The sequence below is a fragment of the Eptesicus fuscus genome, chromosome 22, assembly GCF_027574615.1.
Source record: "Eptesicus fuscus isolate TK198812 chromosome 22, DD_ASM_mEF_20220401, whole genome shotgun sequence".
Lineage (NCBI taxonomy): Eukaryota > Metazoa > Chordata > Mammalia > Chiroptera > Vespertilionidae > Eptesicus > Eptesicus fuscus.
In genome coordinates this window covers 26,165,422-26,181,094 of record NC_072494.1, presented here as the reverse complement: position 1 = coordinate 26,181,094, position 15,673 = coordinate 26,165,422, and the positions used below count along the sequence as shown (strand labels likewise).

Here is a 15,673-nt window from a genome sequence, read left to right as displayed (position 1 = left end):
TGAGTTTCCTGAGAGTCGCAGCTGTGCTTTGTCAATCCTTATATTCCTTCAGGGCCCAGACAATGCATAGCTGACAGCGAGAACTGAAGTCATTGCATTGGAGATTGATTCAAGAGGTATGTTATACAAGGATCCTAAGAGCATGTTCACGTGCATGTGGTCGGCTCAGTGTACTAGCATGGAAAAGAGAAAGAAAAAGCCATTTGAAATAGGATTTCAGTCATGTTCTGCTATGCCTTAGCGTTTTTGGATGATTATAGTAGTTGCTCCAAAAACCACCTTCGATGCACTGGTTTCTGTATCTGCTGAGTATAACTTTAATACTGCTCTTTCTTTGTTGGAGAATGAAGTGTGTATGGTGATATGTCTTTGTTCAAAGGGACTGGCATGAACTCTGACTTAAAACCAGAAGAATGCTGTGCCTTACCTTTGTTTCCACCATGAAATAGCAACTAAGCTCAGAAACAAACCCAGGTGTCCTGTAGTGACAACAATCATCACTCTAATTTTTTGTTGGGCTTTGTGTTTACAAAGCACTTTGTGGGCATGCTTTTATTCTCTTAACATTCCGTCCCTGAATCAGGAACTTTGCTTTTGTTCAACACTCGAAACTTACAAGGCTGATTCGACAATCCCTCATCTGTAGAGAATTAAAGTCTACGCCTGTCCGAGGCTAAAACAAATGAGCACAGTGCCAGAAGATTCTGTAAGACCTTGAATGTGCCTGGCTCAAGTAACACAAAAATGCTAGCTGGACAGAGGACATCTCCAAGATCGATGAAGAGGCAGCATCCTTCCCTCGCGTTCCTTCCTTCTGTGCCACCAAAACCTCTACCCACCCGATCTGTTATTCCTTTAAGAAACTAAAAGGTTCAGGAAGATCATGCCGGGGATCCTGATGCTATTCTTCTAATAATCTAGAAGCAACCAAGGCTGATGTCAGCATCGTATACCTGAGAGAACAGGAAGTGGGAAATGAGACCACTGAATTAGAAGCAGGGGAACTTTGGGGATGAGTCTCGTGCTAAAGTGATGTCTACGAAGCTGCTCTAGGAAGAGGTTTCTCTTGTCTGAATCAGATACTCTCAGGACCACCCTCTATCTTCACTTTGGTTTGGGAACCCTCAGTCCTCTAGATTTTGCCCCAACCAGGAATTATCTCCCTCAAGTGCAGCCCTCCCCCTATAGCCCATGCCAGGCCCAGCCTGAGCTCAAATCCAGCACACTCCTAGAAGGAAGGAGGAGAGGGAAGAGGTGCTTCACAGAGCTGGACTCTTTGTTTGTCATGTCAGTTTGCTTATTTTAACGTATTCTCAATAGTACCAGGAATGTTTAAATGGTTGGGAAATTGGGACAACTCAAAGTCACGGTCTTTTGTCTTATTTGGTTTCTAAAAATAATTACTTGACCTTCCATTTGAGGACAAACACTCAAAGATAAACAGCCATTGCTAAGATCACAAGGAACAACCTTTAAGCAAAAAAGTCAGGTTGCTGGTCTAGTAGCTGCTCTAGAGAGTCACTGAATGAGTAAACATGGTTGAATTTGTTAAAAAGAAGAGTTTCAATCGACTCTTAGAGGGCTCCCAATTATGAGAACATCGTTATGGGAACATATATATATCTTGGTATAAAAAACCTTATAGATCAAAGTTTATAATGTTCACATGATTTTATTCTTTACTGGTCTACTCTAATAAAGAGAGTGATATGATGATTGTGGTCTTGAGCACTTAGCTTTTCTACTGACCTACAGTGACAAATGGAATTGCTGACTATTCTCTGGTTTCAGGCTGTCAATCAATCCAATGCTTTGGAGAACACTACATGGGCCTGCTTCAACCACATGTATTCTGTGGGTCAGGGACATGTCCCACTTTTTACCATCTAGTTACCACTGCTCCAAGGAGAGTTCTCATAGTTTCTGGAACATTCCTCATATCCAGCATATCTACTGCTGTCCAAGTCTTAATTTCTGCAACTAGATGTTCTGACATTTGCTGGAAATGTAACACATTGGAGGCTCTTACAAACCCAACAGGCGGAGGGAGAATGCAGTCACGCCTACAGCTTGATTCTATTCTCCCACAAAAGCACATTAGAACACTGTTTATTTTGCCATTTGATTGCACTCAGGAGTTGGTGAGTTATACAAGGGTGTTTCAAATCAGTCCTCACCTCCATGCATAAGTATAAAATCAAAGTGCAGCCACCCAAGATATGTGTCATCTGATGTATGTCATCTCATTTATACAAAAATAGCTGAAAATAGTGAATAAAAAACATTGTAATACATAGAAATCCAGGAAATACCAAAACAACAACAACAAACAAACCCACCACCAACAACGAAACACATAAACAAAATCCACCAGAAAATGGTTTATTAACGCCTATGTGAGGACAGCTAAAGAATGACAAATGTAAATCAAGGAAAACAAGATAATGTTTTAGTGTATAGGAAGGGGGAGTACTTCACAGCTAAAACTGAATGTCTTTATTTGTCAAGCCACTTACTTTGGAAAAACCAAGGGGACTGGATACCACCAAGTCTGGAATAATTTAAATTATTTATATGCAAAGTGTTAATCTACACAAAGTGAAGCTGGGTGATCCCTGAGCTTCCTTTTAACTGCCTTCTGTTAATCAGATATCAGAGGATGAAGAAACACCAGGAATATTTAAGATAATGAAAAAATGACACAATCCTATTTACATTATAGATTCCCACGTAGTCAAAATTGGAGCTTTGTTATTATTATCCTACCTTTTTCAATTTTAGATCACACAATCTACTTGTATTTTCTTTAAAAAGTTAATAACATTAAAATTCCCTTTTAGCACCACATCCAATTCAGTCTCATCCTTCCCACCCAATCCAACTCCATTGTTGACAACAGCCAACGGTGGCATTTTCTGTGACAGAAACTGTGCTAAAAGTTTGCAGGCATATCTTATTTAACTTTAACAACTTCCTGCTAAAGTGGGCTCAATTATTATCCCCATTTTGCAGAGAGGAAACTGAGCCTTGGCATGCTTACATCCCCCATCAACTCAGGTATCCACTGTTAGTAGTTTTGGTCACATCTATCCAGATTTTCTGTATAGACTTGGAAGACAATTTAGCAGAATCTCTCTCTCTCTCTCTCTCTCTCTCTCTCTCTCTCTCTCTCTCTCTCCCTAATATATATATCTACATATACATATATATGTAGATATAAATATATAGATATAGTTGTTCTATTTATATACCACTTAATTGGTATACTATACACATCCATTCTACCACTTGCATTTCTCCAAGACAGTTCATAAAGCTCTAAGTCATTCCACGTAATTGCTGTCTGCTATACTACAGCTATGCCACTCTCCTACTGACAAGCATGGAGGTTCTTTTCCATTTCTCACTAATAGAAACAGTACTGCAGTGAGGAGTCTTGTGCAAGCTTCCTCATGCACGCAGGCAGCTGCCTGGGTGAATACCAAGATGTGAAGGTGCTGTATCATGGGTGTACCTGTTTGCATTTTAATAGATGCTGCTAAATTGTCCTCCAAGCTGTTTACCACTAGTATGTGAATACTGATTTTCCTACAACCACGCCAAAATATGATATTATCGAACTTGAAATTTTTGCCAATCTAAAGGATCATGCTTGAATTTGCATTTTCCTGACTACAGTGAAAGGCGTATTAGGCAATGCCATCTAGACTGGTAATTAAACTAGTGACAAGGCAATGAAAGCAGGGCAACATAAAAATGAGTATGTTATTTAATTTTAAAAACAGAGCTGTGCCTTCCATCTCCCATCTTTTGACGTAGGAATGATGCTCCCTTAAGAGAGGAACCACTGACTGGATCTCCATACACCCCGGCATTAGCAACAACCTTATAATGCACACCCAAGATTCCCTGGTTTGGTTTCTTATGTGAGTATAAAGGCCCTGTGAATTAATCTGAGTGCAACATTTAATTTAACAGCGAGCTTTCGGTACTGTGCCTGCATCAAGACTTTCTAACGCATTTAATTTTCACTGAAACAGCTCTCTTTCCACACTTGTGTTTCATTGGTGTACATATTACTTCACTAAATTGCGTAATTACAATGACATTCAACCAGTATAAACAGGCTTGGGAACCATCACACCGGCTCTTAGAAAACATACAATTAACTGAGGGAGCGAAAGCACAGAGGTGTTCTAGAAAGCAGCCCACCAGACATCCACGTAAGCACACCTTCGGCTGCAGTCGGCGTCTTTCGGAGAGGAATTTGTGAATCTTCTAATGCAGTGAGTTGGGTAAGAGATCACCCGCCGTACTAGCGATACGGAACATCTTTTCATATGCTGATTGTTAATATCCTCTACCATGAACCATCTGTTCATTTCATTTACCTACTTTTCTAATGGATTATCTTCTTCTTAGTTATTTATAAGTGTTCTTTCTAAATCTCAGATATTAGTCTTTTGCCACTTATAGGTCATAATTATTTTCTCCCAGGCTGTTGCCTATCTATTAACTACTTTTTTTGGGGGGGTATTTTTTGTTTTATAGAAGCACTAATTTTGACCTAATGAAATAACCACTTTTCTTTCTCCATAGCTTTGCCTTTCCATGTCTTATTTAAGAAAGCCTCTCTTTACTAAGATTCTAAACATATCCTGAGTTTTCTTCTAATACAATAATTTTTGTTATTCCCAGTTTCCAAAGGAAGAACTTGAAGTTCAGAAGTTTTAAATATTTGACCAAAATTATAAAGCTAGAAATGATGGAGCCCAGACCCAAATTGCTGTATATCTATATGTTATCTCCAAGTCACACCACCTTCCTTAAGAAGGCATTAAAGTCTGAGAGCGTAAAGTAGGATATACAATGTCCAGAAATACTGAAAATTGGAATTAACGCACGTCTCTGTAGAGACATAAGTGATTGGCATATAAATGATTCCTCATCAGCTTCAGAAAAACAGCATGAATCTCCTCCAGCCACAGAAACTGCAGTCAAGGGGCCCAAGTGACTGGAGATCTAAAAATTCCAGTTATAAAATAAGTCATGGGGTAAGGAAAATAGTGAATTAACATCATAATAACTAACTATGCGTGGTGATAGATGGGTACTAGACTTATTGTGGTGACCATTTTGCAAGGTATATAAATGCAGATACATTATAATGTACACCTGAAACTAATATATGTCTGTATGTCCATTATAATCCAATATAAATTAATAAAAAAATTTTAAGAATACTTCTGATCCAACTACTAGGTGCCAACTCCTGTAATTCATTCATTCACCCATCCATTCAAGTAAACATATACTGAACACCTAGTGTATCCCAGGCAGTGGTCCTGGACTCCACACCCTCATTTTTGCGCTTTGCTGGATTTCTCCGTATAGATGTTCTGCATGTTCCTAAGGTTTTGCTTGCTCAAAACCAACCTCTATATTCACAATGTTCCTTGACTTGTGGTCATTTAGGTCACATGCCTTCTAATCGATACCAGAAGTGAGCTCCCTAGGGTGGGATTTATGTCTGATGGGCCTCTGAGTCCTCCAAAGCACAGACTCTGGTAGTACAGCTGTTCTGTTACTGCGCCTACTACACTGTCGTGTGAACAGTGGCTTAACTTTCTCTCTTACGGACACACTGATCTTTTGAAGGGTGGGCAACAGTAAATAATGAAGGGATAAAGGAAGGAAGAAACACCTTATATTTTCAGCAAACACAATCTTCCTAGTAACTGTCCCATTTCATTGAAGATGCTATTTATTCTTGCTACCACCAGTCACCTTTCCGGGGTGGGGAGTGGGGAGGCATCACAATCTTGGTATTGCCATTATATTCTGATTCCTTGTTTTGTCTTTTGTTAATTTCTGTAATAAGTTGTCAATTGTTGTTGCTTCTATTGCAACCCAACCAAATCTTTACTATTCTCCCTGCCACCACCTTAATTCAGGTTCATTGCTTCTTGCAAAAACTATTATAAATGATCTCCCACCTGAGCACCCCACACCAACCCATATACACGTGCTGCTGCCACACAATCTTTCTCAAATCGTAATCTCATCACGCCAAGGTCTTGCTGAAAACCTCCAAAGGCTCCCTTGGATCCACGGAATTAATTTCGGATCTCTCAGCTGGACATCGAGGCTCTATATTACCTCATCTACATTCTGATTCTAATTTCCCACTGCTACCCTACGACAATTTCTCTTCCTCCTTTCTATTCCCCAATCAAACAGGACTATGAGCTTTTTATTAAATCTCTTTTGCGTTCCCAGTTCTGTTATTTCTGCCTGGGGCCCTCGTCCTTATTCTGTTCTTCGAGGCCCGTTGGAAATACCAGCTCTTTCATGAAGTGGGGTCCGATGCCCCAACAGACAGATCTCTGCTTCCGCTGACATCAGCAGCACTTTGTACTGCCCTCTTGGTTGGAATCAATCTCACCCTGTTTTATTTTTAAATATGTTTTTACTGATTTTTAGAGAGAGAGGAAGGGGAGAGAGAGAGAGAAACATCGATGACAGAGAAACATCATTGACTGGCTGCCTCCTACACGCCCCATACTGGGGATTAAGCCCGCAACCTAGGCATGTGTCCTGACCGGAATCGAACCAGTGACCTCTTGGTTCCTGGGTCTACGCTCAACCATTGAGCCACACTGGCCGGACTCACCCTGTTTTATTTATAATCATTTGGTGCTCACCTTGTCCACTGCAACACAAGTGCCTGAAGGTGAAGGTCAGTGCCTTCCTTACTTTTCTATTTTTCTGCAGTCTAGTACAGAGTCTTGCACACAGAGGCAATAAAAATATTTGTTGAACTGAACTGTTTTCTCAACTTTCCTGAGTCTCTCAATACAAGTAAGGGCCTTATACATAATAGTGCTCAAAACATACTTGTTTAAATAATTTCATAGTTCCAGAGCAAGATTTTTCAGCCTGTATGTAACACTGACATTAACCTAAAGTGTTCATTTAGAAATCTCTCACTAAATAGCTGAAGGAAAAAGGAAAGAAACACCGACTCTAACATCCTCTATTCTTTCCTTTTGTTTTATACGATAATGCCTAACTCTTACTAGGGGCTTATCGTGTAGCAGGCACTGCACTCAAAGCCTTACAATGCACATCCATGTCATCCTCCAAACAGCACCGTCAGGAGGCACTTTTCCTCTAATGAATGGGAGGGAGGTTTAGAATAGTAACTTGATCCCCCAAGGAGCAAGCAAGTGGCAGGGCTGAAATTTGAACCCGGGTAGTTTCTGCCTCCACTGTCACCCTGCCTTGGTATGTCTGCTGAGCCCCTTAATTTCTGCAGTTTGAATAAAAAAATGTTTAAAATTACTTTGACCTACATCTTAAATAAAACCATTCTTTGAAACATAAAAAACTGCTCGACTCAGATCATTTTAATGGAGGTAAAATTCAAGAATTGCTAAATCTATTCCATCCATCTTCCAATGCAAGCTTCAAATGTAGGAGGCTATTAGTTTTCCCAAGCTACATGCCTGGTCAATATCTGACTATGCGCCCTAAAGGACGGACCAGGTGACCAAGGAGAAATACTCCTGGAGAGCTGAAAATCATTAACTTTGGAAAGCAGTCCAGAAGTCTCCGAATCAGAGACCCACTGACTCTCCGTTCGCTGTGGAAGTCTTTACACACTTGAAAACCGCTGCTGGAGGCCTGGACTCCGAGTGGCAGGCAGAGTGAAGGGGTGTGGGGTGGTCACAGATGATCCACAAGTAAATGAGACCAGAAATGTCTCCCCCTTTGAATCTACAATCTGCAGAGGAAAAAAAGCACTGGTGTAGATATACTGGCCACCGTGTGAAAAAGGATACACCACAGCACTAAGAGAAAAGGAAAAATGTTGAATTGGCCTAAATATGATAAGAGCACTTGGAGGGAAAACTCACACGCTGTAAGATAAAGGTCATTTATTCCCTGAAGTTTCAGAAATACAAGCATGGGAAGTAGGGATGGGCACTAGTTAGATCCGAGAAACAGCCACTGCTGGGCTGGTCTCCAGTGACTTTAGCCTCCAATGGAAGTATTATTATTAAAGATGAAATTCATAAACCAAGCCGAAATTATATCAAGCAAGGAGAAACTCTGATTTTTTCAGTAAAGTAGAAAAATGACTAGGATTCTTCAACTACTTAGATCTTCTATTTATTTATTCAGGGTAAAAAAAAAATTCATGTAAAAAGTCTGATAATATTAACTTCCACTATTTAATCATAGTTACCTTTTTCTGGATTTAGGTGTTTATGTTAAAATATACAATAGGTATGATGACTCTCTTGTGACTTAAGTGAAACCTTAAAATCCAAATCCCATTTTAAAAAACGTATCTTTATCGTTGAAAATATTACAGATGTCCCCTTTCCCCACCATTGACACCCTCCACCTGCTCCTGCCCCCATTTTTGAAGCAAAATTTTGTTACAAAGTATTTTCGTTCCTTTAAAGTCATCTAAAATGCTGTTGTTACCACTGCAGTATTTTGAGTTGTAGATCAGATGTTCAGAACAGAATAGAGAAAAAAGAATGAGCCCATTCCGTTCATTCGTGTATTGTGGAAAGTGACAGCCTTCGGCACTCATGAGCACTGGGTTCATATTCTGCCGCCTCCCTGTGCTAGTGCAGAAGTCATAAAAACAAAGCACATCGCAGAAAAAGGAGTTTAAGTCAAGTGAAGATATTTCATGACATTGCGAGATTCTTATAAGTACATTCAGTTGAACATGAAAAAAAAAAGCAAATAGGTAATCCCACAATAAAATATAAAAGCAATGTTGCTCCAGCAAACCCGAATAAATGCATATTCTTAACGACTTGTAACCTCCTTTAAGAAATCAGCCAAAATGACAATTAACTAAATGTTTTTATAGAGATGGAATATCAAGTTGAAGCATGTCTATTGATTCCTATTAAAGAAAAAGGTTCCGACCTTTTCCGTTTCGGGTCATTACAATTCTCACATTAACTCAATCCCCTAACACCTTTAACATGACGAATGTGAAATGCTATTTCGATAGAGACCTACCTTGAAAGTACACTATTTTCCCTTGAAAGGCAACTTCCCCAACATACTACATGTCCAGCACACCCTGACCTGTAGAAGATTTAAAGGAGCTGGAGAAAAAGAAAAGAATGGTCCTCTCCCCATAAATCTCAACCCTGCTGCATGCTTTTCCCTTTAAATCTAACCATTTTAAAACACTAATAATTTTGCTATTGTTTCCCCTGGAGCTTTCTCTATCAAGATTAAAGAAGGGCTTATTCAGGAACAAACAGGATACAGGAGTCATGGTTGGCTTCCAGGCAAGCTATAAATAGTGACAGCATTTTCAAGAAATCTTATGCCCAGTGAGGGAGTTGCCATTTAAACACGCAGTGCAGATTTTATTACAATGGTGTCACCAAAATGCATTGTTATACGAGAAATTCAATTCTTACCAAGTTTTCTTGGTTCCTGGCTGCTATTTTCTGCTCCTCTTCTGCCCCATTTTTCATGTATTTGACCTCTTCCACCGGTTTGATCCTATACTCGTCTGAGTACCAAAAAAAGAAAAGACATTTTATAACTTTTTTTCCCCACAAAGGTAGGAAAGTGTCAGTGAGAAAAGCCCAATAGCGTAATTTGTTAAGAACCCTTTCCCTGCGCTCTTTCTTTGGGGTTCATTTGAAATCATCTGGATTGAGCTTCACCAGCCTCTTTCTAAGACGCAATCTCCTCTGTCTCCGGGGGACAGCTCGGTGCCACGGGGACAGCTAACGACAGTGGCACTGCCTGGCCCTTTGACAGAGGCAGAGGGGGCCGAGGAAGCAGGTGATCCCACCTGTAAAACGATTTGGGGTCTGCACACTCAAGGACCTATCACGTGATGGTCTAAGGAAGATGTTTCTCCTCATGGACTAATGTTTTCGTTATGAGAATATGAGTTCACAATACCAGTGGCAGCAATTTTCAGCAGTTCAGGTACACCGAATTTCTCTCTTTTGAAAAAACAAAGAACTGTTTAAGACTAAAGAGCTTAACTGATCAACAAACAGATATAAACAATGGGAAATAAATTGTTCCTATTTGTAATCCCCATATTAAATAAGGAGCATTCTGCAATTATTTCACATGCTCTACACACACACACACACACACACACACACACTAATTTAATTTAACCTCCCTATAAAGTCACATGTACCGAGAGCTGTAATTCTAATGGATATAACAGGTAGGTATATCATATAAGACTGGAGAGCATAGTGGGCCATGGTGAGACCTCGGCTTCTCAACAGCTAAGGAGAGAGTACAATAAATCCTAATATTGATAAACACCATGAGCCAAACTCAGGAAAAGTTGCAGCTAGAGCTCTCTTTCAGGGTAGAGTTTGGTGATGACGATGATGACATTTTCATCAGAGTCCTATCAACAGGATATGACTTGAGCAAACTAGGTCCAAAATATGTGTGACTTTGAGTCATCTGTAGTCCGATTTGTCGGGGGGGGGGGGGGGGAGAATCATAGAAATGATTGCATTAGAAAATTTCATCTGCTAACAAACTGATGATTGCCTAGCATATGGCATGAAATAATGTCTATAATAGGTTACTTGAAAGATGTCAATCACTAAAGAAGTTTGTATATCAGTTCAGGAAGTTGCAATATATTTTCTTATTGCCTATGAGTAATTTGATACAATGACATATTTTATATACTTTCTTGCTTTTTTATACCACTTTCTTTATACTTTTAGGCTTCCTCATACTATCCCCCTCCCCCCCAAATACATTTGTTATAGCAATATTCCGCCAGGTAAATTATCACCCTTAAAATGATCACCCTTATGAAAGTAATACATGTGCATATATCTGAATAAAGATTTCATGTTCATGGCTAAGCCAATCCTTTTTTTTTCCACCTGATAATTCAAGGTACTTATTGCTTTTGCTTCTTTCTAAAGAAATTAGAAAAACTGGTGAGAGGTTACAGTAATGAGCCCTTTAGGAATACCAAGTCCTAAATGTGTTAACAGGTTTATCAATGAATTCTGATCCACAATTACAACACACAAGAATTTCACTTTCCAATCTGATATTCAGAAGAGAAAAAAAAAAGTGAATTAATAAAATCCGCACATTTGCCGAAACCGGTTTGGCTCAGTGGCTAGAGCGTCGGCCTACGGACTGAAGGGGCCCAGGTTCGATTCCGGTCAAGGGCATGTACCTTGGTTGCGAGCACATCCCCAGTAGAGGGTGTGCAGGAGGCAGCTGGTCGATGTTTCTCTCTCATCGATGATTCTGGCTTTCTTTCCCTCTCCCTTCCTCTCTGTAAAAAATCAATAAAATATATTAAAAAAAAAATCCGCACATTTAATTAAGGACTATTTACTCAGAATTTGGAAAAGCAGTTTTGTTTTTTTAATAAAAAAAGGACACTGACAAATTATGCATCCAGTACAATTAGAGAGAGAAAAATAAAGGAAAAAATAATAGCTAAGATGGGCCTCCTTAACTTCAGTTGGGACATTAATATTTATAAACCATGGCTCGCTGGGATAATTACTAACATTTAACTGATCTAAACTGTGATCTTAATGACTTACAGTGAGTCTCTAATTACTTAAATATAAATTACACACACACACACAGTATATTTTAACACAATTCCAGTGGATTGTATGACTTTTGTTTATAGGACTCAAAACACTCATATGATAGACTGGGGAAAGCACAGCATTTTAGGACCTAAACAACCTTCTGAAAGAACCTTCCGAAAGATGGCCCTTAAGCCAGCTGCACAGCAAAAGGTATCTTCTAGAGAGAAGCTGCCCTCGCCTCGCCCCGTCCTCTCCCATCCGCCAAGCCACCGCCCACTGCTCTCTCAGCATCCTCGCAATCCTCAGTCTCCAGTCTCTTCATCCCTCCAGGGAACACAACTGAATTGAAAGCAGCAGACGCACTATTCACACTTTTCTAATATTATTTCTTCAGTGAACTGGGAGAGCTGCTGGTTACGTGACTTTCGAAGCAGCATTATCCCGAACACGGGCTTTCTTTTAGCATCAAGGCAGAGTCATCACGAATGTAGAAAGAGGGGAGGACTGAGTGCGTCATTAGCAACCACGGCTGGCAAGCCAACGCTGTGCTAGAGGAACGCACTGTGATTGGCTGCGAAGAAAGGAAGAGCAAACAGCCACGACCACAGAGCCCGACCCATCATGATTCCTTACACACACACTGGACAGGAGTCATCCTGGAAGAAAACAAAAGAGCCAGCAAGACCCTTACATAAGCCACCGCTTGGACAAGGGAAATACGTAAAAACGGGCTGTCAGGTTTCTCAACGGCATGAAGGTGTCCATCTGGAAACACACAACTCATCACACATGTGTCACCCATTTCCATGGTGACGCAGCCCTCAGGACCGGCCTCTGTGCAGGCGAATGAGCCCTTCGGGTTGTGACAGTGAAGCCACCACCACAGAAATCCGGTTCTCCTTTTGTTTAAGGTGCGGGGGCATCAATGTGGGACTGCAGGCCCCCTTAATCCGATCCCACACTGGAGGCAGTTGGCCCGGCCACTGTCCCCAGCCCCAAGGTCCCCAGCCCCAAGGTCCCCAGCCCCAAGGACACTGAGCCAACTTGATTAAGAGGAGGGGGAGCAGGATCGTCTTCCTGCAGCTCCCGCAACACCTGTTCACAATTTTTCTTTTCTTCCTGTTGGTCTTGTCAGGTGGCTTATTCAAATGCACATCAGAAACAGTAGACAGACACCCCTCCCCATCCTCTCTATGTGTGCAGCTGCAAGCTGTGCAAGCCAAACCGATCAGGGGAAAAGCAATGCTTTGGTGATGCTTCTGGCATTTCATCCCTCAGATGACATCAGAGAGGGGCCAATTGCTTTTGTGGCAGCTCCATCATGGCGAAAACACTGTTTCCCACCAAATCTCGGTACCGCGCTTTTGACATAAAGTATATTCAATGTATGTACGTTTTTAGAGTTAGAAGGGGATTGATTGGCTGGACCGACTTTAGGTGAGTATGGAATCATCCTCATCTTCTGGATCCCCTCAATTCTTCCATTATGGACAACTTCCTAGGCCTTTCCCAGATCGCCCAGGCTTCTCGGATAGATCTGTGACCAAGTTACTTTTGTAATCAGTAGAACTGACTTGTAAAGGAGTCAATCAGCTGGAGATGAGTACTGGATGAATTTATATAATACTGGAAGTATAAAAAAAGTTAACAATTTCCCTAAGTGTATATATTAGATGAGGAAGAAGGAAGAAAGCAGAAGACCCCTATATATGCTGCTCTCTGAGGTAAGAAGACATCTTATAGTTGTTTTTTAAAAATTATATGTTGTTTCACTTAATTGTGTATTCATCGGTTGCTTCTTGTGGGTGCCCTGACTGGCGATGGAACCCACAACATTGGTGTATTGGGACGATGCTCTAACCAACTGAGGCACCCGGCCAGGGCTACAGTTGTTTACTAAACTGGTGAAAGGTATACCTACTGTCATACCTTCTCACCCAGCCTTCCTTTGATCAGTGGAACATCTGTAATAATAAATCCCATCTTCCCCAGGACTGTTCCAATTCCAAAAGTTCCGTGTTCATATCCTCATCTCTAAATAGCCCAGCATCTGCGCATCTTAATGAAAAGAGCTGGATGGCCTCTTCGCCCAGAATCTGCATGAAGATCCTTTGGTGGACTATTATTCTATGCTCAGGGAAACACGAGGGCTTGGGAAAGAAGGTACGAGAAGTATTTACAAAAACAAATAAGCCAATTAAAAGAAACAAACTCTTCTGGTTTATAGCATAAACTTATTCCCCTTGGGTTTTTCTATTGAACATTCTGTCTTCCAAGTGAACTAAATCTAAGTCCCCAAATCCTGGTACAACTTCAAATTCTTGCCTACGTTCTTTACTTCCTTACTTGGAAGGATTTTTTTCAACAGATGAGCATTCACAGTGGCGAGGAGCTCAGCCTCTGGAGCTAGAATACACAGCATTATGGCCTTCCCTTCTGTGCCTTGGTTTCTTCATCTGTGATATTTATGGTGCCTGATCTCACACTGAGTCACATGAATTACAACATGAAAACAGTGCCCAGTTCATAGTAAATGCTCAATAAATGTTAGTCGTTGCTGGTTTTGCTGGGAACACTATTTTTTAAAGCATAAAATATAAGGTAAACATCAATAATTACTTGAACCAAAAATTGTGACTTTACTGTGTTAACAAATGAGAGAGGAAGTGAGAAGGGGGTTTATCGTCCATAATAAACTTTTAGTTTTTTTTTTTTTTGGACTACATGCCCATATTACTTTATTGAAAATAGGAAATAATTTTGAAAGAATAATAAACATTTAGTTTTGGAAAAAGAAAAGTGATTCTTATTTAAGCGAGACCCGGGGTACAACATAATGCTCCTCTGTCTCCTTACATATCTTCACACGATTATCACCACTGGCTCACAGCCTACAGTGAGGGCGGCAGAGTGAACGGGTGAAGTTCCAATTTAGAATGACTGTTTCAGAGCCTAAAGGGGGAGGGAGGCTGCTCCAAAGAACGTAACTGTGGAAGGGAACCCCTTTTCTGGAAGGACAAAGAGGCAGGACACTGGCACTACAAAGCAAAGACGGAGAGATGAGGCCACTGCATTAGGAGAGAGCGGCCTTTCCTTGGGAGCACTCCATCCACCTCATCAGCTGTTCAAGCCTCCATTAGTCATTCAACAAACATTTGCTGGGTACTAAGCCCTGGACTTTCTCAGGGGCTCAGTCCTTTTGGTCTCAGGGGTCTACTTTTTCCCTGCTGGGTTCTCCAAAAAAAGATCTCTAATTTAAAAATATCAATACTATTCTTTGCATTTTTGCAGGCACAAGTACGATGTGGGCGAAACTGCCCATTTCAAGTCCACCTTTGGTCTGTGGATAGCCTCAATGTGAAATCCTTGGCTGAACTGTATTTAGGCTTTGAACGAAAATTATATTATTCCCCTATCTGGAATTTCCTTCCCATCTCTCAGTTGACTCAAAGGCTATTCTAGCCCAAGTCTCACTTTCTTTATGAAATTTCTTTTTTTAATCTCTCTGGGCTACAAGTATCTCTTCTGCCTCCAAATTTCTAAAGTTCTCACTTTTCACTTCTAAAACTTGCCCAAAACTCCAAGTTATTTCCTTCACATATGAGGTGATTTAGACTAATGGTAAACTGTTCCAAGCTTAAGATAGAACTGAATCTTCCAAGAATCTCTTATATGTTGGGGCCCGGATGCAGAACACTTGGGCCATTCTTGAGTTCCAAGATGGCTAAGCCACAAAAAGCAGGTGCACAGATTAGCTGAAAACTTGAAGTAAGTGGCAATACAAAGTTTTTATAACTAGTTAGAGTGCCTTTAACCATATGCTTGACTCTGGTGAAGGCTTTACATAAACTGCAAGTTTCTAAGTAAATATAAAACTAAGCACAATAACATTTCTATGACTGGGAATACCAGTCAACAGACAATACATGACACAAATATAAAATAGTATCTATAGCTTGGTTCAAAATTTAGTCTCTTAATCACAGAAACTCACTCTGACTTTGTAAGACCAGTTGCGTTATACTTCAAAAAGTAACATCTCCAGCCCTAGCCAGTGTGGCTCAGTT

At 40.5% G+C, this 15,673-nt stretch overlaps 1 protein-coding gene across 4 annotated transcripts in view; it reads right to left on the bottom strand.

The window, feature by feature from the left end:
- The window catches only part of C22H1orf21 (chromosome 22 C1orf21 homolog), a 185,759-nt gene that overhangs the window by 68,275 nt on the left and 101,811 nt on the right, over nt 1-15,673 (bottom strand). For 3 of the 4 annotated variants that reach the window (XM_054712045.1, XM_008145952.3, XM_054712046.1), the window contains one exon: nt 9,465-9,559. In XM_054712045.1, coding sequence (XP_054568020.1) covers nt 9,465-9,559 — 95 coding nt within the window. Of the gene's footprint in view, nt 1-9,464; nt 9,560-9,847; nt 10,005-15,673 lie in introns of all 4 variants that reach the window. The other variant, XM_054712047.1, reaches the window with a different exon arrangement.